The following is a 24494-nucleotide window of genomic DNA, read 5'->3' as shown; positions in this document are numbered from 1 at the left end:
ACTGGTTTCGAATCCCGCCCACAAGCTCCAACGTTAAAGTCATGGCAAAATGTGAACAAACTGTTTTCTGTGTTGTCTTGCAACAGCAACAAAACATGCCATTTGCATAAGTCCTTATATATATATGTGTGTGTGTGTGTGTGTGTGTGTCACTCTGCACTTTGTGTATCAAGCCTGGATGGAAGCTGCAATTACATTGGAAACTCCCCGTTATGAGGAAAAAGCCAAGTGCCACATGCAGCAAACAGCACAGAAATAAATTTTCCCATTTGTTGCAAACGTTGCAACATGCGTAGTCTATTGACTTTTGTGCATAAAAGAATGCTTCAAGCTCTGCACACACTCTGCATTTGAAATGCATTGACAAACTTTCACTTAGATCAACAAAACACAAGTTGAGAACATAAAATGAATTATAAAATATTTTTAACGAGACAAAATTGGGTTAGCACAAAAGTTATGGCTTATATCTTTAAAGCTGATTTGTAAGTAGGGGAAACATTTTTGTATACAGTGTCCAAATATAAATATCACAAATATTGCTATGAACAAATGGGAAATCTTTTTTAATACATCTAAGCGACTTTAAAGTATTCAAATTAAAATTAATATGAAAATTCAATTATTCCTCGCTTGACAAATATTTCGTTTAGCGAATAATTTGCTTAACAAACAACATTTTTGAACAATAAACTCTTTTGGTGAACGACGAAACTTTAGCGGAGCGCGCATTAGCAAAATAAATATATTTGTCACTTAATGAACGTTTCGAATAATGAGTAAACAGATGAAACAAATTATCTGCGCTATATTATAATTTCTAAGCCACCAAAAACTGATCAAATTACCCATAGTACATCGTTTTTGGATTCGGTGAAAACCCATGAAAGACTACTTAGCAATACAGTCCGGAAATCTAATTATCAGACTGCCATAGGCGGAAATCAAATCAGATTTTGTAAGCAGCTGCATATGTTGCATGTTTGGGGTTGTCAGTGACATAGTTAGCTGCAACGCATGTGTATGAGAAGGTTTACAACGCAAATGGGACTCTAATTAGAGAGTACACTGATATGCTAAAACTGTGGGGCTGCCAATGGAACGTGAGAAAGTTTATTCCAAATGGTCAGCACAGCTGCAAAGTTTAGTTAATGCTGCAAACTTTTCTGTGTTACAACATCGTGCTTAGGCTAATGGAATGCCAAGTTTGCATATTGTCTAGTTAACATAAATTCCAAGCTTGCATCAGTTATTAAAATTAAACTTTATTTAGGACTTTGCATCAGCAAACAGCAGCGCTGATAGTGTTAACAACAAGCATAAATAAATAAATAATAAATAAATACATAAATATTTGTAATAAATAAATACAGCAGGTAAGCACTTAACTATAAACTATTACACAGAAATAACTCAAGCTAAATGGCTAACATAACAGCGCAAATTATTTGCGCGTTTATTAAACTAGCACTAGACACATTCATATCATTTTCTATTTACAGCCCACTAATGAAAACCCCCCAAAGTGCAATAAACCAACGCCCACGCCCACGTTAACGCCAACGCCGGACGCCTGTTGCGACGACTGGCGCACATTTATATATATATATAAATGTATGCGTATATTTATGGCTACGCTATCTTAAGTTTAATTTGCATAATTACAGCTTAACAGCTGACGTGACTTGCAAGAGACTTGTGTGTGCACCCTACGCCATTTTGCGTGCCTGCACCAGTTTGTTGATATCGTTGTAGGTGGAGAGCATCGCAGGATTCTCGAAATCCTTGAATTCCGTGCACTTGCTGAACGACTGCTCGCAGTCGACGCCGTCCTGGCCATCCTTGGCCGCACGCATGTACTTGAAGAAGCGCAGGATGTCCGGATTATCAGAGGTGGGCTTGCGCAGCTCGTTCAGCTCACTGCGAAAGGCAAAAGTCAAAAGGCAAACAATTAAGTAAAAGCTTAAAACGCTGCATACTTGCGGGCGCGGCTTATACTCACCGACTAAGCTGCGCTGACACCAAATTGCTGTATGGAGCATACTTGGCGGGGTTGGCATACATCAGGCAAATGAGCTTCTCGCGACAGCTCTCGTTGTCCGACTTGAGCTTGAGCTGCGCAAACACCGAATCCAGCCTGGACAGCAGCGGACTGTAGAAGGGATCGTAGTTGGAGAGCAGCAGCGAAGAGCTGGGTACCTTTTGGAACGTCTGGAACGTGTTCATATTAGCTGGTGACGCTGGCTTGCGGTTCATGCCAGGCGCAGCCATGCCGCCAGAGCTGCCCGCCGACAGGCCCTGTGAGTTCTTAAACGAAGCTGCTCCTATGCTCTGCAGCGCATTCAGATACGTGTCCTGCATTTGCTGGCCGCCATATCGCGACAGCGTCTGCTGAGTCAAAGAGTTGGGACTGTAGGGCGCATACTGCGCCTGTTGCTGCGAAGCCTCTGCAAGTGAAAGCTTCCGCTTAGTTCAATGCTTAGTGCTGCTGCTCTGAGCTCAAGCTTACCTGCATTGTATTCGTAGCCCGCATTGGCTTTGACATCGTCGGCCATGCTGAACTTGTTGTCGTCATCAAAGTTGACGCTATTATCTCGAAAGTCCAGCTCCTGTGGCGGCTCCATGGGGCGTATGAACAATGGCACTGAGCTGGCCGAGCCCGAGGTAATGCCTACGTTAAAGAAACAAACACTAAAGTTCCTTGCCCCAGCCCGCTTGCTTCACCTTCAAGCTTACCTTTGCCTATGAGTCGACTTACGCTGCCTATTATGGTGGGCAGAAAGAGGGCGAACAGCAAACTCTTCAGCACCTGCAGTCCCATATAAATGGGCCACATAATCTTCTTAAGTCCTGCAAGATATATACAGTATGTGCATTAAGTCATAAGCAAGCGCAACTGCAGCTGCAGCTTACCGGCAAAAAATAATAGACGCGCACTTTGCAGCGCTCGCGGCAAGTTCACTTCAACATTGGCGTCTTCCATTATGCTGCGCACATGGCGCTGTCGTTCTCCATTTGCCAAAGTCAGATTAGTGTGATTTTTTTGCAGCGCCAGCACTAGACCCGGCATGGGCTCATATTTGCCCTGCGTAAAAAACTGCTCAACGTACTCGAACAGCAAATCCTCCAGTCCGTGCAGCTCGTTGTCGAGCGCACTGGTCGAGCTGACATTTCGCTGACCTGCAGCCTCGACTTTGCTGCTTGCTTGATTGCTGATTGTTGGTTCTGCTGTTGTAATTGCAATTGTAGAGCTGAGTGCTGTTGTTGTTGTAGTTGCAATTGTGGAGATGGGTGTTGCTGCTGTTGTAGTTGTAGTTGTAGTTGCAGTTGTTGTTGACTTTTTGCTTGCTTTTATGGTTGGATTGGGCTCTGCCCTTTGCTTGTAATCATTGCGCGTCATGGCAACAGCCAAACGCAGGTCACTTTGGCTCTCGACGGGCTCGAACACGCGATAGTTGCCCGTTTTAGTAAAAACATTGCGTGAAATAAAGTCCGGACTGATGTCAGTCGGCACCATGGGCTGGAATGTGTTGTCATCTCGACGTGCCACGCCACCCACCAACGTTGTCAGCGGCTGACTGTAGCTGCGCTTTGTTGCAAGTGTTGCACTGACACCCGTTGCCAGCACAAGCCACAACAAGAGGCTGCAATGACTGTTGCGCTGAGTGCTTGAATTTAATATGCTCCGAAGACTGCTTGCGCTTTTGCTCAAGCTGCTGTTGGTTCTACTTAACATATTGTTGTTTTTGTTGTTACTACTGCTGCGGTTACTTTACTGGCTGCTGATGCTATTGCATGCCACACTGGCTGTCAGCTTGGCTTCTGGCTGCACGTACCGTTCGTGTCTGTAATGGCAAAACAAAAGACGTTAGCTTGATTTTCAGCACAGAGCAAACTTTATGCCCTTTGCTACACCTACAAGTGGGCAGTCAATTACCCAGACTTCGCCCCATAACTGACAGAAATATACAAACTTGTGGCACGTGCTGCCCACAGCCACAAAAATGCTAACCTCAATATACGTGCGAGCAGCGCTGCTTGCAGCTTTAAAGTGCCATTGCCATTGCCGCAGCCTCTAATCAAGCTGTCTAGCGCCAGCTTGTGGCAAGTAACATTCATGCATATACTAGGTATACCAGTCAGGTACTTACTAGTGCCACAGCTTGCGACTGACTGTAAATGCGGCATTTTGCCAGACTTTAGGTAAGCAATGCACGTCGCTGACTTTTTATTTGTCTTTGCCGGCAAAGCAAACCATTTTGACACGCCATTCACAGTAACTCACACACACACACACACACACACACACGCACACACACCTACACACGCAACAGAAAAGTGAAAATGTATACAAATTTGTTTATATTTACACGCTATATAAATTGTTGTTGTGCTGCTGCTCAGATCACGTTATTTTCATGCTGAATTTTCACTTTCATTTGCTCTAATGGCGCAACTTATGCCACTCAAAGCATTTTGAAAAGTTGCATGTCATAATTTATAGTAAATATGTTGGTTATTTAAAGAATCTAAAGCGAGCCTACAATGTTTGTTTACTAACAAAAGCCAGCTGCGTTTAATTAAATCGTATTTGTTTAAATTTAGCATTTAAAGCTAATTAACTTTCGAGATCACAACAATGTAATTTTTTGTGGCCGTATTATGTTATTCGGTCGAAATTAATTAAAATCTGCATTGCTATTTATGCTACCAGAATTCCACACACACACACACGCATACATATACATACAGCTGTGTTGCCAATTCAGCTATTTTGCCTGCCACAGATGGAAGTAATTCAGTTTATGCCTAGCAAAGAGTGATTAAAAACTCTTTTTAGCTTTATTAGCTTGGACCTTGGACTGTAATAATCTGCCATATAAACTGATGGTTATAATGCTAATGCCAACTTATAGTGTATATTAACTTTTTCGCTCCAAAAATGTAATAAAATTTAAAGTGGCATATACATTGTTTTTATGTGTGGGTCTAACTAGCTTATTATCTTGGGGCCAGTGACAACACTGATATATACAAGGAACTCATTCGTATGCTTATGTCAGCTGTATACACAAGTTATATGGTTATACATAGAAATTTCTGTTAAACATGCAATCAGTTGTTTTATGCTAACAACAAGCAAACATTTGTTAAAGCAATTTTAGTAATACATGCTTCGAACGGAAGCTGATTTCCAACTCAATTTGTGTGCACGCAGCCAAAGTAATTGCCAGTAGCTCTAGTGGCAGCTTTAAAATAAATGCAAGCGCATAAAACTGGTCAAGTGTACATATGTCCAAACATGTGAGTGAACCTGTGTCCATTAGTTGAAATCATTTATCATTGATACGAGTATATGTGAATATCCAACAGTTTGCAGCTGCTGCCGGCTGTGCCCCGCAGCTTGTTCAAATATTTAAACAACACTACTATGTTTAGTCGCTGCTTTCAAACAAGAGAATTTAAGTTTGAATTTAAACATGCGTTTGCACTTGCGGCACTCAACTACGAATGAGTTGCTGGGCTGTATCAACATGCAAATTAGTTGCGGCAATTAGAAGTTAGAACGGGGTGGCGCGTAAACTAACGAGAGCTTATCACGTTGCTAGACATCTAGACTCCCAGTAGGTTTCCATATAATGCTACCTGACAGAAACTTTTTAATTTGAAGCTTCGCCAGGCTTCATGCTCTGATATCTTGCCCTCGTATGAATATATGGTATCTATGAATAGCTGTGTGTGTCTGTCTGTGTGTGAGTAGACATAATCGCAAACTTTGTGATTGTTGTTGCAAGTTGACTGCAGGCAGCGTTGGCTTAATCAGCTTTTCTTTGGTTTTTGCGTCTTTAACTTTTACTTAAAGCATCAGCGCCTCAGCGACCCCGCCCCCAACTAAACCAAGTGCAAGTTTCTCAATTAATACGCAAAAGTTTGCCAACTTTTTGACAGCCGACGCTCAAGAAACTCTAATGCAAATTGATGGAATTGGAGCGTAAGTCGTCGTCGCGTATGCGTATAGTATAAGCTTAGCTTAGGCTGTCATCATTTTACGACAAGCTCATGCACAGTTGACGGTAATGGTACTAAGTACAACAAAAAAAAAGTAGAAGCAAAGCATTAACAATGCCACACAAGCAGGGCAACCAGTTGCTTATAACAAGTTAACAAACGGCGTCAAGTTAGCGGTCAAAAACGGTCATAAACAGCTATTAAATGCAATTGGCAAGCCCCAAGTGCGTGTGTGTGTGTGTGCTTGAGCCAGATGATATAACGGTTAGCAGCAGTGTCAACAAGTCCAGCAAGCAGCTAACGAGTCTTGTCACTACCCGACCTATGACCAAACGTGTCAACTGCTTCTGGAGCTGGAGTTGTTTGCACATTGCCAAAGCTTTAATAAACAAAGCTAAGAACAAAGAATATGAAATAATTCTAACAGTTATGAGTATGCAAACAAAATGCCAATTTGACTTTAGTGCAAACTTGCTCACACTTCCAGCTCAATGCAATGATTTAATTGGCTTGCTAATTTAAAGCTACATACGTGTCATAGCATTCATTTCTTACAGTGCACAATTTCATTGATTGCTTGGCCAAATGCAACTTCCTTGTGCGTCAAGTGAAATGTTGTTTTCGCCAATTAGCCAGAAATTTTAGTTAGCATGCGGCGCCATTAGGCAACGATTTGGTTGTGGTATCAACCCAAAATTCAAGCTTCAAAATTTAGCAATTTGTATGCATGCAATGGCTAGACTTGATGACTTTGGCTTCAGCTATCGGTTACTTGATGCTGAGATTTCACAGCGTTTGATTGGGCTTTAGAAAGTTCAGTTTTCAGTTTCAGTGCTCATGCGGTCATTAAATACTATTAAGTTGGTGTTGTAAGCTCAAATTAAATTGTGCGACTGCAAATGAGCTCACACATTATGCAATCTCTTTTAAAATATTATATCAAACACACACACATGCATGCAAGCAGCTCAAAGTGTCAATGTGTGTGTGTGTGTGAATTTACCTTGGCTGGGATTGTGTTAAGGAATTTCATTATATTTAACTTGCAGACAATTCAATTGCATGCTCAAAAGAGCGTTGAGCACATACACATGCTAACTTTTTGGGTTTTAAAATATGTTTGGGGGCGTTAGCCTTGTAAATAACTTATGCTGTCTCGCTTCCGCTCTCTCTCACTCACGCACATAGCAAACAATTTATAATAAAATGCATGCATTTTCGTATGGCCTGCAACTGTCGGCTGCGAATGCTCAGAGACTGAAAGTTTGCTGGGGCTACATCCTCTCAAAAGCGAGAGTTGAGAAATTCTGCCTGCAATACTGACAAGTTTGAAGCAGCTGCTGCTGTTGCTGCTGCTGCAACTGTTGAAATGAAAGTGCGAGGCGTTTGCTCATAAGTGTTGCTAGCAGATGCGTCAAGTTTACATTTCACCCAAGACAAGACCAAATACACACATTTACATGACTGACTGAGCAGGCATCGGCAGCGGCATTGGCATTGGCATCGAGTAACAATTTCACTGAAACGACGACAACAGCTACATCGACTGCCATTGACAGTTACAGTTACACAGCAGCAGCTTTGGAATCATTGGTCTGTAAAAACGCACATATATTAATTTGCCAACTATAAATAAAACTAGCTATGCCTCTAATTTAATACTCCGCATTTTATAGTCGATTGACTTTGCAGCTAGCGCTGACTTTGTATCTGTATTTGTCGCAGAGCGGAAAAGAAAGTGTCAAAGCGATATTTTTGTTGTCAACACATTCCGCTAACAAAATTGCTATATGCGTTCAATTCGCTGCGCTCTGTGGCTCTCTCACTCTCTAAACTCTGAACCAAACTAAGATTGAGGTAGGCCAACTTACATAACAGCAGCAACAACAATAACGCATCTGCCATAAATTATAAGACCTATTACTAAGCCCACTCATTGACTGTTTTATGTGAAGTTGGAGCGAGAGCGCAAGCTATAAAGTGAGAGAGCGTTGCTAAAAGAGAAAGACTTTTTTTTTTGTATGTGTCGACAGTGAAATGTTAACAATTGGCTTGAATACGTGCTGTTGTCGTTGTTGTTGGTTTTGCTTTACTTTGTTTTCTTCCTACACTTTATGCAGCGCGAAAAGTTCAGTTAATTTGCAGTGTTTAATTAACTTTGAAATTGAGCAATTGTTTTTACCGTCTTTTTGTTTTAAAGTCCTTGATAATTCTTCAGCAGCAATCTTTGTTAATTCGTTATTAATTTGCACAATTTGCGCAACTTTCGTTTCTATATAGAGTTGTTGTCGTTGCGGAATTGAAATTGGAATTGCATTGGGCCTTTTGGCCAGCAGTTGGTGAAATGACCAGCGACAAAAACAAACGATGAGTCGCATCGGCCAACAGACCGACTAATCGACTTAGTGACTGATGCGAACGAAACCCGTTTGACGCTCACACTTCCACTTTACCACACACACACTTCCACTTTAATTTCAAATTCATCACTTGCCAATGCAGTTGCTGGTGCTGCTGCTGCGTTTTGTTTTCACTTTTGGCAACTCACATTCACATCCAGCCACGACGCTTAAATCCAGAGCAACCCAAAGCACATGATGATAATAATTTTCAGCTTCGCGCTTGTTTTAATCCGTATGGCTGCTATAAAAGCTTTCGAGTGAAATTCGTAGTTCGCGTTCGCTGCTCTGCCGACTGTTGCGACTGTTGTGCAGCTCGACAAGATTGGTACTGGCGGCGGGCGAAAGCCAACGGGCGCTCACAACTGACGTACGATCAACCAGTTTGCCGCTTACCGTTAACCGTTGGCCATAACGTAAGGCCTTACGTTGCACGGTGGAACAAAACGTTCGTTTTGTTAAAGCTGCAGCTTAATCGATTTATTAATTGACTTGTCTGAAACACAATAAAAAGCATATGAAAAAATATTTATATTTAATTAGCCTGCTGTATTCAAAAGGCCGCCCTTGCTGCTCAGCTTACAGTGCAGAGTAAAGAGAGTCAAAGAGAGGTTCAGAGTGCGCTGACATTGACGCGCGTCTCCGTCTGTGACAAACTCGACGCTTTTCCCTTTTTCTCGCGCGGAAAATTGCACGATAATAAATAAAATCAGCCGGCTTAAAGTAATTACTTGTCTGCGCGTTGAATGCAGCCTGTAATATGCTTAATCATGGCAGTCAATAAACGCGCACGTTGTATGCATAGATTAACGGAAATACAATTGGCAATCGGCCATTTGGCCCATATACAGTTGAAGTCATAAAGGCAACTTTCGATTTTAAGCCAGACTGCTGAACTCAAAGTACTTTTAAGCTCATAAGCTATGCGACACAAATAACTTGGCAAGCTGCTGCTTCATATGATTGATAGTTCTAAGCTTCAAATATAAATTGCACTGACAATGAATTTATTATTAAATTTTCACAATGTCATGCTGTGTTAATTTGTGTCCATTGATTGGCATAAACGAGCTGGCCAGCCAGCCAGCAAGCGAGCGAACGAGTTTCTTTGGTCTGTTTACGCATGAGAAAGTCTTCGCCTAGAATTGACCAACTTACCGGTAAAATTGTTATTAATTTTTGGTGACAAACTGAGCCAATGAGTGGCGGCTATAACAAGCGGTCGTCCAAACATTGGCCCATGACCACAAAATACAAAAATCAAAGACCACAACGAAATGAAAGCTAGTTTAGTTTATGGAACCGCAAAATCAATAACAGTCTGTGCACTCAATAATAACAATAACTTTGCAATGTTTTTGCTCACATGGAGGGCAGCAGCAGCAGCAATCTATGCCATCATGTGTATTGTAGTGCTGCAGGCGGGCGGACATTTGACATATTGGCAACTGAGCCACCACAGCTCACCACACACTCGCCACATGAGAAAGTGCACAAAATTCATTTAGCGTGTATTAAACATAAGCTTTGTATGCCTAACAGACACTAAAGAAAGTACTTTAAGCGCTCATGAGTGAAACTGACATATGTTTATCACCCAGCGTTCCAATATAAATTGACACAGCCAGGCAGACACACACACGTGTCGATCCGTCTGTGTGTGCGTGTGTGTCTATTGTGATGCTGCGACTGTCAGTGGGTGTGGTGGTGTCTGTCAATGACTTATTACGTGATGTGCGCCAGCAGATAAAAATTGGAATTTAAATTTGAATTGGAATTTTTAGCTCGGGCAAGAAGATGAATTTGGGGATTAGCTGCAAAGTCGGTCAACAAAAAATTTGTACAACTATGTCAATATTTGGCGAACCTTTTTTTTTGTTGATTTGCTGTACGTTTAATTTCATTTTATTAATTTCACTTTTACTCATCAATATGCTAATCATTGGCACACGCTTCACTAAGCCCCAAGACTCAAGCCTGCGCGTCGATTTATGTTGATTAGCACTTGGCCAATCTTAAGAATATACATTAGGCGCTTAAGTTACGCAATAGCAGGCCCATGAAGAAAGTTAAATAATAAACTTCACTATTTTTTGTCACACTTGGACTTTCCAATTTGAGACTCGTACTTAGTCAGTGACATCACTCAGCAGCGTCTGCGTCCGCAGCATGCAAAACAAATAAACAAACAAAACACTTTCACGACAAGTGCAGAAGAGCGTAGAGCGTCTTCTATGTAATGTTAATGTCTTTGCGGGCCAGTTGCTGGACCATATGCTATGCGCTGTACCTTATTACATTAACATAATAAACAAACAATTGTTATTCCAAGCTGACGTCGCTGTCAACTTGACGCATGCCGCATGGAAATTTTGTAATTAAATATTTTCAACTTTTCACCTAGGTAGGCAAAGTTTTGCTGCTAATGATAATAACTTTTACATTGTGGGTGGTCAAGCAGCGTAGTTTCTTTTTTTTTTGTGCTACGGAAATTACAATTAACGTAATTGAAATGTAATAATCAAGCAGCTGGACGAGCTTAGCAAAGTGGCCAATTGGGAACAAAAGCAGGCTTATATATTTTTCATACTTACTGACATTGATTGATAGCGCACAGTGCGCTACTTTAATATTTTCTTAGGCCACCTTAATGCAGTTAACTTTTGTGCCCCCAGACACTCATTTGGCCAACAGCATATGCAGCTTGCTTTAATGTCTGCCGGGTGCTTGTATTTTATGCTCACATAATCAGAGAGAGCGCACACATTTGCGACATTTTATGGGCCATTTTGTATAACATTTCCTGGTGTGAGCAAACAAAATGGCTGCCTCTGGCGCTCCAGCTGAACGTGCCAGGCGTAGGTTAAGTGTGACTCGGCTCATTTGTCTGGTTAACCACTGTGGCCAACATGCGGGCTTAGGCTCGTTGGTAATCATAAAATAAGAACAACTCGTTTGATGTAGATTAACTGACGTTTTGGTTTATTCAGCTTAAAAGCAAACTTTAAGAATTATTGGCAAACACGCACAGAGATACACACACAGATATACATATATATGTATATAAATATTATTGTACTTTAGACATTCAACAATAAGCATAGTTTAACTTACTTAACTGCTAGTTGAGGAGTTGCAACTGCTTTAATTACAGCAAATAGGAACATAGTAAGATTTATAGATCGGTAAAATGGCAAATAAATTAATTAACAATGCTTGTGTGTGTGTATTGACTATCAAATTAGCCGTAATTTAATTGATGGGCTCGTTCAATTAAATCAAGGTATTCGATATATCCAGGCCTTAAGCTAATGCGGGCGCACACACTGAGTGTGTGTCACTTAGTAACTGTACTTAGTAACTACTTACGTGGTAATTAGAGCGTAAAATAATATTGTGTCTTTGCTTACAATTTACATACTATGCACAAACTATTTGTTATGTAGTAATTTTAACTCAGCTTTGCTTTAGTTCAGTCATCAATTGTCGCTTACAACTCTTTGAAAATTACAAGGGATTTGAAATAAAAACTTAAATAATTACGAACTCCCAGCTGCTGTTGCAGACGGCCAAGCCTGTGCTTAGAGCCAAGTTCAGCTGGCGTGAGGCCTAAGAGAAATTTAAGTTGTCAGTGTGCGGTTGGCTTGACATTCGTTTCAAGTTTGCTAATTGCCAATCTCTAGTATTGTTCCAAACTGCAAATGTGCACAAATAATTAAATACCAATAGCCAACATAAACTCCACACTAGTAAAAACGCATGCATGCTGTTTGGTTAAATGCTTTGAAAGCAACATAAAAGTTAATGAAAATTTTACAAGTCAGGCAAAGTGCATGCAACTACTCAAGGACTACTACAACTACAGCTTTTCATATATAGAAACACACACACATACACACAACATCTCTGCTTCAGCTTGAAGTTGAAGTTTAGTTTAGCTTTAGGTTTAGGTTTGGCTTTACCGCGGCATCAGTACGCTCTTCTCGTTGGCGTTGGCAAGGGGAATCTCAGTCGAGACGACGGACTCAGTCAATGCGCTGCGCATACCGTTGTGACCGTTGTGGCCGGTGTTAAACTCAGTGGTTGCCATGCTAACAATGCCATCGGCATCCACCTCACCGTCGCCATCGGTGGTGGCACCACAAGCAGTGCTCTTGCCGAGCAGCTTGAGCTCGCCCTTGGACAGATCGGCGCCCTGCTTGCGACGATGACGCGGCTGTACGATCTTCAGGTTGCTGCCTGTCGTGTTAGTGTGAAGATCAACATTAATGGATTCGTGGCTACGACACAATATTTCTAAAAATTCTTTACGGAAGTTATCGTTCAGCCAGCCATAGAGCAACGGATTCGAGCAAGCGGAGCTCATGCCAATCATATGGCAAATCGCGTAGGCTATCTGCCGGCCCTGCGTAAACGCCAACCCATGCATGTCCGCATAGAGGTTGAAAAAGTTCAGCGGCAGCCACGATACGCCAAATATAATCGCTATCGATATCAGCAGACGATTGGTGCGCGCCATGCGTCGCCCACGCTCCACTTTGCGCTGCGACGAGCTCTGCACGGTGACGGTGATGCGGCTTTTCAGCTTGTTGTATATGCCAAAGTAGGCCACCGATACTATCAGTATGGGCACCAGGTACTGCACGCACAGCGAGAAGATGGAGAAGTACAGTCGGCCCTGACGCACAGGCCAATCCTCAATGCAGTACGATATTGTCTCGGGCACGCCGAACTCTTGCAGCAGCGGCGGCATCTCCTTGTTGATCAGCTGCTTGTAGATCCACATGGGTGAGGCCAGCAGCAGAGCGAGCAGCCAGATGCCCACGAGTATAACGACAGCGCCGACAAACTGCAGGCTGTCTCGTGTGGGATACACAATCACCTAAGAGGGCAAAAAGCACGTATACGCCATGTCAGCCGTGTAGGGCAAAGTGTGTGGTGAGTGGGGTGTAAACTGTCTCACCTGATATCTGTCGAAGGCAATAGCCGTTATGGAAATGGTCGATACAAATATGCTCAGCGCCTGCAGCATGGCAATCGTTTTGCACAGCATGGCACAGGAGCCGTAGGGCCAGAATTTCGAAATAATTTCCATCAGAGTTAATGGCATGGTAACCAGACATAGCAGCAGATCTGAAAATAGCCATAGAAAGAGCAAAATGCCAGACGTGTTAATGTCGAATTAATGTTCCGCTAAACAAGACTTGGCAAGCAAACATAAACGCTCACTTACCGGATACGGCCAGATTGAGAATAAATAGATTGCGGGCGGTGCGCATCATTGGCTTGCGCAGGACTGCAATCACCACCATTGTATTGCCAATGGCTCCAAACACAATCAGTGCAATGTACATGCCAATTAGCAATTGATACCAGGGACTCTCTATGGCACGATTGTGTAGAAACTGCTTGATAAACTCCGGACCCATCTCCGGCGGAAAGTAGCTGGCATTAAAGCTGCCGTTGCCCAATATGGTATCGTTTGTCCCATCGGGCAATCGCTTGCTCAAAAGCAAATTCAATTCACGCCGCTCTTCAAGCAAATCCAACTTGTTGTCCTTCCAGTAGGCGCGAAATCTTTCACTTGAATCGTCGGCTTCATCCAAGGGCAGATAAGTCGAGCGATTCAAATCGTTTATCTATGGGGGAGTAAACTACTTCATTTGCTGCTCAAATTAAAGCAAGCGTCGATAAAATTGCGTGTGTCCTAACTATGCAAACTGACAGCTTCGTGAATTATTTATGTGCACGCCAATTTAACCTAGCACAAAGCCCTGTACCTCAACCTGAGCGTGTTTGTGTTGTCGGTTGTCGGTTGGCTGCATAAAAGAGACCATAATCCCAGTAAGTTTCTGTGGTGCCAGTGTGCTGCCTTGTACGTAAACCAACTTGGCATCTACTATGTATATCGGTATTTGACATGAATTGTATTTTATTTCTGACGCCATAATTTCGCCACGTGTAAACTGCTTTTGAGACAGCCAGAGCAGAGCTTTGTTCAACTTGTCTGTAGTCTGTGCAGGGCAGTAGCTAGCTACGTTTTATTTTTTATAGAATTTAAATTGAGCTCTTAAACTGATATATCTCTGTTGCCTAAAGAATACAAATTGTCGCTGGCTAATAAGTCGTTACGCATACGTATACGTTATGCGTTTAAAATGCTTGCGCATTAATGTAAATTGCGAGAGCTAAAAATAATTACGTAATTTAAGATGGCAAATGACAGCGCACGTGTATCGATAAAATTTAACGATGATAATGCTGCGACTTGAACGAACGACTGCGTTATTCAAAACGCCACAAAGTATGCTTTACATTTTGCATTGACGATAAATGTGCGTCACATAAATCAAGCAGCGTCTTGTTTCAACCGCCACCGCCACCGCCACCGCCACCTCAACCCACAACTACTTCTGTTGTGGAAAGGGTTTTGCGCCAAAAAAGCAAAAGCAGCAAAGAGAGAGCGCAAAAATGGCAATGCAAATTCGATTTAAGTCCTTTACTTGGTATATTAATTGGCAAACGCTCCGGTGCAGAAAGCAATTCTCTTCCGATTGCCATTGGCTGAACAAAGCAACACTCATGCACAAATGTTTACGAACATGACTTAACTTGAGAAGTTTTCTTATGAAAAGCAAAAGAATTTGACCAACGCCAACGCCTTAAATTGGGTTTTTATGTCCTGGTCCTGCTTTGCGCCACGTTATAAATAATCACAGCTACAGCCAAAGAGCTTGGAACATTTTTAAAATGACTTTTGCAGCCAAAGTTGCTGACAGCAAAATTATGTAAAGCAGCTTCAAATTCGGGCAAGTTGTCATGAATTTGAATAATTTTTCACACTGTCAACTGTCGCTGCTTGCCAAAAGCAATCTTGTCGTGGACTTTTTCCTCTGCCATGCTGACATACTTAGCATTAAATGAATGGCTTAAAACCCCACCAAAGAGTACAAAAGAAACACCTGCTCCTGCACTAGCCCCTTTAATGGCGAAAACCTTTTCTTTTGTGCATGTGTTTGTGCTCCAAGGAACATACTTAGATGTCAGCTATATATCAATTGTGGTAATGACTTTACTGGAATTCTCTGCACAAATCTGAGGGCTTTCCATTAATCATTGAAATTAGATATTAATTGGTTTACATTCATTGTTGTCTTGGGCTCCAGCCAGCACGCTGTTTGTTTTGGGCCATAACATAATACAATTTGTTAAGCCTTTGGGTAACAAATATAGTTGATTAATTTTTACGAGCATTATTTCCAAGAACTAAATACAAAATGTTGCGTATGTTATGCAAACTTGACAGTAAACTCAATTAATTCGCACAATTTGCTTCTATTTGCGGTTGTGAAGCTCTGCAGAATAATATTCTCAACTTAATTAAAAGCTCATGCAAACCAACTCGTGTGCGGTTTTACAAATATGAAACAAATTGATTGCATCTGCCATATGGCACGCCAGCTAGAGACCCAAAGGCTTCATACAGAAAAAAATCAAACCATACAAAAATAAATATTCAAACTTTTCATTTTGATTATTTCCAGCCTGCGTCTAATTTCATTTAAACTTTTCAGCTACTTTGTCATGGCTTCTTCTGCTTAAAAATGACTTGGCTTTCAAAGTATTTTTATTGTCATTAAACTTACCATGTTACTTGCTTCTTTGTTCGTCCTCCAATTGTTTTATTTTTTGCTTCTCGATTTAGCTTGGGCGTGCCAGCTTCAAGTACAAAGCAAAGAGCGGGACTGCAATTGTAAATTGTCTCATTCATCAAATCTAATTAAATGCAGCTGTGCACAAGTAAATTGCTACATAGTCCCTACTGCGACAATAATTAATTGCAGCTACTTGTCTTCAAAGCTTTTGTATAAACTTTGCCAAAAATGTTGAAACTATAAGCTTCACATTTGCATACGGTTCTATGCATAGAAAAGAAGGCTTTCATTTATTCATGAATAATTTTGTCTGCATCCACTGAACTGAATTCTGAGCTGCATTTTAAATGAGAGACTTTCATTGTTTCTGACGAACAGCAATAGTTGGCTTATGTAAGATTTTATTCAAATTTTTGTACATTTAAGCTTAATAATAGCTTGTTTAATTTTTAATTTTATGTGATTTTGTAATTTTTAATTAGCAACTTAATATTTTTTGCCAGAAGCTATTACCACATATTAAAGCAATTTGTGCCACACTTTAACAGTTTGTTTTATTTAAACTCGCCAGCTTTAAATGCCATTCTTTTTTTTAGTTTTCTTTATTTAGTTATCTGATTTAGTTTATGTTTTTAAGCACTTGCAACTTCCGCACATAAATAGTAATCTCACTGAATTAAAGCATTTTATTCTTTCCTCTATTTTCAATTTGATTTAGCTTAAACTTCCGTTGCATATTTTGATGCGATTTTACAATTTATAGTTCACTTTAATTAGAATGCCACTCACATTTGTTTATGCGCGTAGATAAAAAAAAAGTGGAAATTAAATGCGGACCGTTTCTATATGGTATAAACAATATGCGTCCGGCACGCTTGGTCAGATTTTCGTGGTTTATAGTATGTTGGAGGCTTCTAGGGAATTTTCACACCTTTTCCAAAAGCAAACAAACACATTTTCCAATTGGCTTAATTACCTTTTGATTTGTGAAGTGATTTCCCAGAGCGAACTCTGTACGCCCCATCAAAGTTTTATAAAAATATGTTTCATTTTCGCATTTTTATATCTGCTATTTATTTTTTCAAATTTATCTACGCACTTAACGTTGAGTTTTTGGCTCTTCACTTGTAATTTTACGATCCCGATAACTCGACGCGTGCACAGCCGGCGACCATCTGTTGGCTTTTTATACACAGTTCTTACTTTTATAGGTCTCTTGGACTGAAGCGATTGAGCAGCAGCAGTAAAGTATGCACGTTGCGTATACGCTGCGTGGAACGAAAATTGCGAATGAACGTGCTGCGCACGTCAACAGGCCGAAAGCCGAAACGCTTTTGCGTTTGTTTTGGCCCAACAGCTGTGCAAAGCTTTCTTATCAGTTCCATTAGGGGTTGACGCCGTGCGAAAAGCTGTCGGCAACAGCCCGCCACAGTGGGCTAATGGCAAGCAAAAACCAAGTAAATTGTTAAATTGAAAAGCTTTTATTTTAAGTAGCTAAACAAGTTTGTTGTAAAGGGTAATATAATTGGAAAATAAATTAAATTAGATTGCTTAAATATAAATTATTATAGTCCTTTAAACAATGCAAGGCCGTAGCCTACATGGCGTATGCATAATACTTATTAAAAGAACACAAAATAATTGAAACATGTAGTATATCCAAGTAACCTTAGTTTATTTAAGATTAATCTTGAGGCTATTATTTTAAGGCTACGCACACTTATCGCTCATAAAAAATTTGTGTATTCTAAGCTTAAGCAATCATAATTTAAGCAGCTTAAAAATGTATATAGCAGCTTATAAATTATGAGGACACTTTTGTATATGAATAGAGGCATTAATATATTTGAATACAAATTATTATCTGAATCTAAGAGAACTCACGGATATTAACAGAATTAATTTTAAGCCATTTGTATATGTAGACGCTTTTAATCTGGCAGCGCCAACTGTAAAAGCAGTAAAAGTAAGCTGCTGATAACGTCAACTGGCAATAACTTTTAATTATTTAAGGCCAAGACGTGTAAATAGTACCATATAAAGCTATTTTTAATTAAATATATTAATATTTTGTTTACTTTTTGATAACATAAAAAAGAGTTGTATTTTCCTATTACAAATAAGATATCTAAAAAAATGCTTAATAAATAATTATATATTGGGATTCTGCAGATTCTTTTATTCATCTAACAGTCCTCTGACATCAAATAAATGCAGTAACCGTTCAACAAGGTGTTGAGCTCTTTCGCCTTCATAAAAAGAATCCTGCATACGAATAGCCGCTGGCTCATCGCTATACAATTTCCAAAACTCTGGCACTTCAGTGCCATTATAAATCATTAACAATTGAAATGTTAACGAAAAGAAGCTATCTGCAAAGTGATAAGCATGAAATAAAATTTTAAGTACATATATAAATTAATCTTAGCAACTTACACATGAATCTGCGGCGCTCCAACTGCATATAGAACTCATGCAAATTGGGTAACTTTCCTTTGTATGCAAGTTGCCGCAGAGCTTGCTGCAATTCGATGTGATAATACTGCAATAGCTCTGTCTCTCTCGCACGCAGTGGCTCTTGTAGGGAGGTGGCAAAGAAATAAAGTAGATCCACAACAGGTGAGCTGACCACACTGAACTGAAAGTCAATGGGCACGACTGTGGTTGGCTTGCCCGCTGCATCGTGCTGGAACATAATGTTCGTGGTCCAACAGTCGCCATGTGTGAGTGTCTGAAAGTCCGTGTCAGTTACATCGAAGCAGCGTGCACCGTATTCCATAATATTGGGCAGCATGTGCTGTAATTTCTGCAAGTAACGAGCCGCTAGCTTGGGCTGAGCTTCGACATGACGTATTAGCGCCTTAAAAAGCGTTTGAAAGACCATAGCATAGCCCTTGAGGCCGCGTGTAAAAAAGCTTTTGACGAAATTGTGTTCCAGCAGTGCTGGATAACGCTGCTTCAGCACCGCAGACGCGGCATGATATTTGGCCAACATGGCTAAGGTAATCTTGACATGCTCGAAGTCCAGTTGCTGCACACGATCTGCATTGCTGTACTTTAGTGTGGCCAAATCCTCAAGTATGACAATCATATGCTCCCTATCTACTGCAATTGCATCTGCATGCAGCTTGTCCTTAATGCCCACTTCACGCAGCAGCTGCGTCATCTTGGGCAATACAAACTCATACATGTCCATTTCACGCTGGTACACACCGTAGTCTGCAAATACCTCTGCCTGCGGTGCATCCTCAGGCACGGTTTCCTTTGATAGATACGTCGACTGCTGCACTGCGCCATTGGCTAATTGAAATTCCACGTTTAAGCGTGTTATGATGCCCACATAATTATCACCCTTTGCTGTAGCCGCATTAGACCAGAGCTTATGTACCAACAACTTGTCATCCTTGTAGTGCAACCTAAGCTTCGACTGCATATATTCCTGGGTCAACCAATCTGGCAATGGCGCTGGAGTCATTTTAGCCTGCAACTGCGAATGCAATGAAATCAACTGACAGCATTGCTGCTAACTTTTGGCTTATATTTGAGGCTATGTGTGCTTATCGTTCTCTGGACAAACACATGACACAAGCTAATATAATAATTGTTTATTATACACCCATGCAATCTTTGAAATAAAGATTATAATGCCAAGCTAACTCAAGGCACATTTTTTAAAGGGAATTGTGCTAGTCGCGCAAGCAATGATTGTGTAGAAATATTTCTGAACAGCAAGCGGCAATACATGTAAACGCAATTACACTTCATAATTTATCAAGTTGCAGGTCATGCTTATAAAATAATACACTGCATAGAAATTTGGTATAGTTTCAACTCTCTACGTAGATTATTTAAACATTTATGAGTATGATATATAAAAAATACTTAAGGCTGGTTTACTTAGCCAGTCCCGACTAACAAAAACGTTAATGACTAAGTGAAAATGTTTATTAATCTTTGCGTCACATAAGGCTGGGATCACAATTAGACACTAAACGGGATTTATTTACAAAATAATATATGATACAAATAGTGAGACTAGTAACAAGTCATGGCGAGCTTACCTAGAAAATTCTTAACAATTACAACAGAACGAAGGACTACTCACTATTCTTTGCACAAGCCTTTTGCGGTTCAAAGCAGGATTTACTCAGCATCACTTTGAGTATGAAGTACTCAAGTAATTTATAAAAATAAAGACTAGCATAATATTGAATTTGATAGGCGCAATCAATTTTGAGTGTGACTAATTGCTGTGATATTTTTAATTGAAATCAAAGGACCTGATTAATCAAACAGATTTAAAGCAAACTCATTGCAACAAAAGATGCGACATTTATTATTTTGTTAACTGTCGGCGGCTCAGAGCCTTTAAGTGCTTATCGTTAGTGTTTGCTAGCCGCTTAACTACAAAACAGATTCTGTTTTCGTGTATGTCTGTGTGTGTGTCAATATTGGGCAAAAGCAAGAGTTTATGACGAGGTTTATGCGTTGATATGTTGCCTCACAATGTTTGTTAGTTGTGCCAACATCTAAATCATATTTGCCAAGTTAATCACATACATATGTAGTAGGCAGATAGTAGTGTTGGCCTGTTGTCGTTGGGTTTAGTTTTATTTCATATATGCACATTCAATATAAACATATTGATTTTCCAGCCTGGCTAGTTGGGGGCGGTGTCTTGGCGTGGGCAAAGCAAATTGTTCAGTAAACAAAAGCGTGCCACTGATAAGAAGTAAATAAACACAGCAGCTCGCATTTATTGTTGCTGCAATATTGTTGCTGCCGAGCTGGAAATAATTTAAGCAATGGCCGTGTGCAGACAATAAATAATTTATTAAATTTTATTTAAAACTAACAAGGAAATGAGCATGAGCATTTAACTAGCGCAGCACAAACAGACACAACTCTGGCACGTTTAACAAGCAAGCTTAGCTTAGCTTAGCTTCACTGTACCCTCTTGCTTATGGTGTCCAGATAGTTGTAGCCGTTGTAGGCTTTACTCGTGGCCCAATCCTTGCTGTAGCCACCCGCATTGATCTCGTGCGCGCTGGACGGACTGTAGCTGTTGCCCGCGAAGCTGCTGCCCAGGAACTGCGAATAGTCCGACGGATCGGAGTCGTAGACATGCGAATGCGACTGCACCAGATGCGGATGTATCTTGCAGAGCGTCTTATACTTCAAATAATGTATCAGCCAGCCCACGCCGCCCACCAGCAGCACATTCATGCCCAGCACGCCGAGCAGCAGCGTCACCAGCGTCATTTTCAAGTGCGCTATCTTCATCAATATGATCAGCGGCAAAATGATTAGCCACTTCTTCTTCTTGCGATGTCCACGCCCATCTGTAGCATGCCCAACTGTTAGTTAGCCTACAATAAATTCTATGCTATGCTTGCTATCATATCTCACCCGATTCATCTAAGACGCGAGCGCCTGATTCATTAGACAGCGCCAGCTGCAGTCCATGATTGCGGCCAAACGTCTCCACCGCTCGCTTGAGAAACTTGTATATGCGCAGCAGTTCACTGTCACCTGGAAATAAAAAGTTGTGCACATTTTCTAATTAAATATATATGCAAAGTTAACATGCGCAGCACTTTGAGCAATGAACTTGCAACAGAGAAAACCAGCACAACTATCTCTTGGCACATGTGTTAATTGCCTTGGATGGCCACTTTCCCATGCGACGAAGCTAAGTGAACGCACCTGCCAGGCTCTTGGCATCGTTGAAGACCACAATGTCATTGGCGGGCTCGCCGAGCTGCACAAATCGAAGCCAGCGCTGTGGCTGCGTGCCCACGGCGCGTTCATATTCGTTAGGGAAGAAGCCCATGCCATTGGTGGCTAATTTCCAAATAAGCTTTGATGCTTTGTACTTGATGCAGGACACCAGATTGCGCGTTTCAAAGCACTGGCGTTGATTGCGTGCTATGTAGACATCGCTGTTGCCAATCAAGGAGCCGCTAGCAGCAGCCGCACGTGGCGTCTCTGGAGCACTGTGAGTTGTCGACGGCGGCGACGGCGATGAAGGCGCATTTGTTGACTGTTCTTGAGCACTGCTGTAGTGCAGCAGCAGCAGCAGCACTAAGGCCACATAGGCAGCGATACTCCAACGCCACGGCGACATATTCCAGTTGCTGGTTGCTGTTACTGTTGCTGTCGTTTTGTAATTGAGCAAACACTTGGCGCTTTGTCTGAACACCACCGCACGGTTGGCTGAGTGAAACACAAATGGAAACTCAAGGCGCCTAGCTACTCCTTTTATCACAAAAGAGCCAATGAAGCAAACCGCAAGCTAGCTAACGAGTCAGCTCGCCAACTGCCACAACTAATGCTCATGCAACATGCATGCGGCCTCAACTCACCGGAATTGAAATTCCTGCTCTGCGCTCCTCTATTGCTGTTGCTATTGCTGCTGCTGTTGGTGTTGGTGTTGCAGCTGCAGGCCAAAGTCAAAGTCACCAGCTATGCGAGTGCGTCGCTTTCTGGGTCAGAGCGAGCGTCAAAGACGCTGCGAATCGAGTTTTAGCGAAGCGTTCATTGATCGAGGCAAATTGGAACGCGTTGGCCGCATGGATTATGATCCAGCGACCAACTGAGCGACTGAAAGCAAAAGCCACAAAAACCAAATGAAAGTGAATCCAATCAATATACCATTCATACATGCACATCCACAGGCAAGAGAGTTTGGAACGCCTTGGCGCCAAAGCCTCAACCGGAGCGACTCTTGTAAATGATACCAATCAGAATAAGTGCGAAGGCATTTAAGTGAGATTAGGCCTGGCCTATTGAATGCACAGCTGTAGCTATTGGTTATTGTTTAATAATTTGTCTATACTGCTGAGCACAGAGCGTGTAATTTACATATTTTCAGCAAAACAAAAAAGAAAAAACTGAAATGAAGTGTGCCTCTGGAATTGTTGCAAATTAGAAATAGCTTCTGTAGCCTGGTCATCTTAATTACAATGCCACAGACGTTGCACGCGAAAGTTGTTGTTGTTGTTGTTGTTGTTGTTGCTACTGCTGCTACGACTGTTGCTGGCGCTGTTGCAATTGTGATTTGTGCTGATGTTGCTCTCGTGTTGGCCGTGTGTTGCATTATTGACCAGTGAAAGTAACAATTGGCGCAGTTTGTCGACTATTTTCTGCTGCTCACACAGACACGCTGGTAACCTCTGAGCACTGCGTTGCATTCTTGCCCCTGCTGGTAGCTGCTTGCTGCTTGTTAGTTAATTAAGCAGCCGCTGTCTGCATAAGTTGTTTATTACCATGAGGTAATCTTAGTGCCTTGGCACTGAACTCTGAGTGCTCGACAATTTTACTGAAATATTTAAGTTAACTAGCAGCAGGTGTGTGTAGAAAGTTTATGGAGCAATTGTTGCAAACATTGTTTTTTGCTTTGCCACAAATTTATTTATTTCAGCAGCCTGGCCAACAATGATAATTGGCTTCAGATCAAAGTCGATGGCTTGATGGCTGCATATTAAATCACGAGCACGCAAACGTGCGAGCATTTGGAGGCGCATAATTTGCCAAGACCGCCCAAAACTACTTTTACGAGCGACAGATGCCAACGAGTTGCATGAGTAATTAAGCAAATTAATGCCGAGAGCACGTTGCACAAAAGACTTTGGTATCAGCCTTAGCTACAACTTAAACTTTTGCCTTTCTGCTGGGAATACTGCGCCGTACGGATGCTTACTTGTTATCGATTAATGGCTTCTTCCGCTACAAACAGTTAGCTTTGTCACTTGTTCACAGTGAAATCTCCTTTGGCAACAAACTGGCAATCGTTAAAATTACAACTTGGACTATAAAATTTACGCACCAGATAAGATAAGTATAGATGCATACTAGCATTGCTTATTGTCCACTTACTATCGCTGGATTAATGGTCAACCATTACACAGTTTTCAATACAAAATTCTTACGTGCTTTGAGACTGTTAAAATAATAGAAAGTTGCAATGAATTACATGTTGCGCTTATAGTTAGTTTGTCATAATATATATGATGATATTCAATATACATACAGTGATGGCTTGATTTTTATTATGCATATTAGTATATTGTTGGTAAGAAAAAATCGATGCACAGCAATTTCGGCGTGCCGGATAAAGCAGGCATTAAGCTGCAGCGTATGGAAAGCGACAGCGATAGGCGGACAGTGACATGCGGACAGGATATTAATAGCTTAAGCGGACGCAGCTGACCAATGAGCTTAGAAGTTTATAGCGAAGTTATAGACTGTTGTAAATAACTAATAATAAATTGCCCAAGTGATTGCCACAAGTAGTTTGTGGTATGAGAATAGGCATGTAATAGTAATGTAGTAATATGTATAATAATAAAGCAAAAGTACCAGCAGCTGGGCTCCTTTATGTAAATATGACATGCCCAACAAGTCCGAGCATTAAAACCTTTGCACACTT

The 24494-nt window shown here is 41.2% G+C and overlaps 4 protein-coding genes across 6 annotated transcripts; all 4 read right to left on the bottom strand.

Annotated features, from left to right (window-relative positions):
• Positions 1 to 1378: 1378 nt before the first annotated feature.
• On the bottom strand, positions 1379 to 8715 carry LOC108602315. Of its 2 annotated transcripts, none has more exons than XM_017990399.1 (6): positions 8558 to 8715; positions 2914 to 3845; positions 2737 to 2850; positions 2510 to 2671; positions 2003 to 2447; positions 1379 to 1920 (listed from the first exon to the last, which is right to left on the bottom strand). In XM_017990399.1, the coding sequence occupies exons 2-6, from the start codon at positions 3734 to 3736 to the stop codon at positions 1710 to 1712; spliced, it is 1755 nt and encodes a 584-aa protein (XP_017845888.1). In that variant the 5' UTR covers positions 3737 to 3845; positions 8558 to 8715; the 3' UTR covers positions 1379 to 1709. The 2 variants fall into 2 exon arrangements, with proteins under 2 accessions (XP_017845888.1, XP_017845889.1); XM_017990400.1 differs by lacking the exon at positions 8558 to 8715 and adding an exon at positions 8192 to 8243.
• A 2730-nt stretch (positions 8716 to 11445) lies between these two features.
• On the bottom strand, positions 11446 to 17105 carry LOC108604591 (neuropeptide F receptor). The gene is made up of 6 exons (XM_017994124.1): positions 17040 to 17105; positions 16055 to 16153; positions 13642 to 14047; positions 13372 to 13541; positions 12371 to 13290; positions 11446 to 12103 (listed from the first exon to the last, which is right to left on the bottom strand). The coding sequence occupies exons 2-6, from the start codon at positions 16055 to 16057 to the stop codon at positions 12088 to 12090; spliced, it is 1515 nt and encodes a 504-aa protein (XP_017849613.1). The 5' UTR covers positions 16058 to 16153; positions 17040 to 17105; the 3' UTR covers positions 11446 to 12087.
• A 1078-nt stretch (positions 17106 to 18183) lies between these two features.
• LOC108604592 lies at positions 18184 to 19562 on the bottom strand. Of its 2 annotated transcripts, none has more exons than XM_017994125.2 (2): positions 18500 to 19562; positions 18184 to 18435 (listed from the first exon to the last, which is right to left on the bottom strand). In XM_017994125.2, exons 1-2 carry the CDS (start codon positions 19536 to 19538, stop codon positions 18242 to 18244), a joined length of 1233 nt encoding a protein of 410 aa, XP_017849614.2. In that variant the 5' UTR covers positions 19539 to 19562; the 3' UTR covers positions 18184 to 18241. The 2 variants fall into 2 exon arrangements, with proteins under 2 accessions (XP_017849614.2, XP_017849615.2); XM_017994126.2 differs by having other exon boundaries at positions 18329 to 18431.
• Positions 19563 to 21007: 1445 nt separating this feature from the next.
• On the bottom strand, positions 21008 to 22190 carry LOC108601465. The gene is made up of 3 exons (XM_017989363.1): positions 21770 to 22190; positions 21473 to 21595; positions 21008 to 21405 (listed from the first exon to the last, which is right to left on the bottom strand). The coding sequence occupies exons 1-3, from the start codon at positions 22188 to 22190 to the stop codon at positions 21008 to 21010; spliced, it is 942 nt and encodes a 313-aa protein (XP_017844852.1).
• Between the last annotated feature and the right edge of the window lie 2304 nt (positions 22191 to 24494).

Source organism: Drosophila busckii, chromosome 3R (genome assembly GCF_011750605.1).
Source record: "Drosophila busckii strain San Diego stock center, stock number 13000-0081.31 chromosome 3R, ASM1175060v1, whole genome shotgun sequence".
NCBI classification, from domain to species: Eukaryota; Metazoa; Arthropoda; class Insecta; order Diptera; family Drosophilidae; genus Drosophila; species Drosophila busckii.
The sequence above is the reverse complement of the archived record's forward strand: the minus strand, read 5'-3'. Positions and strand labels throughout refer to the sequence as shown.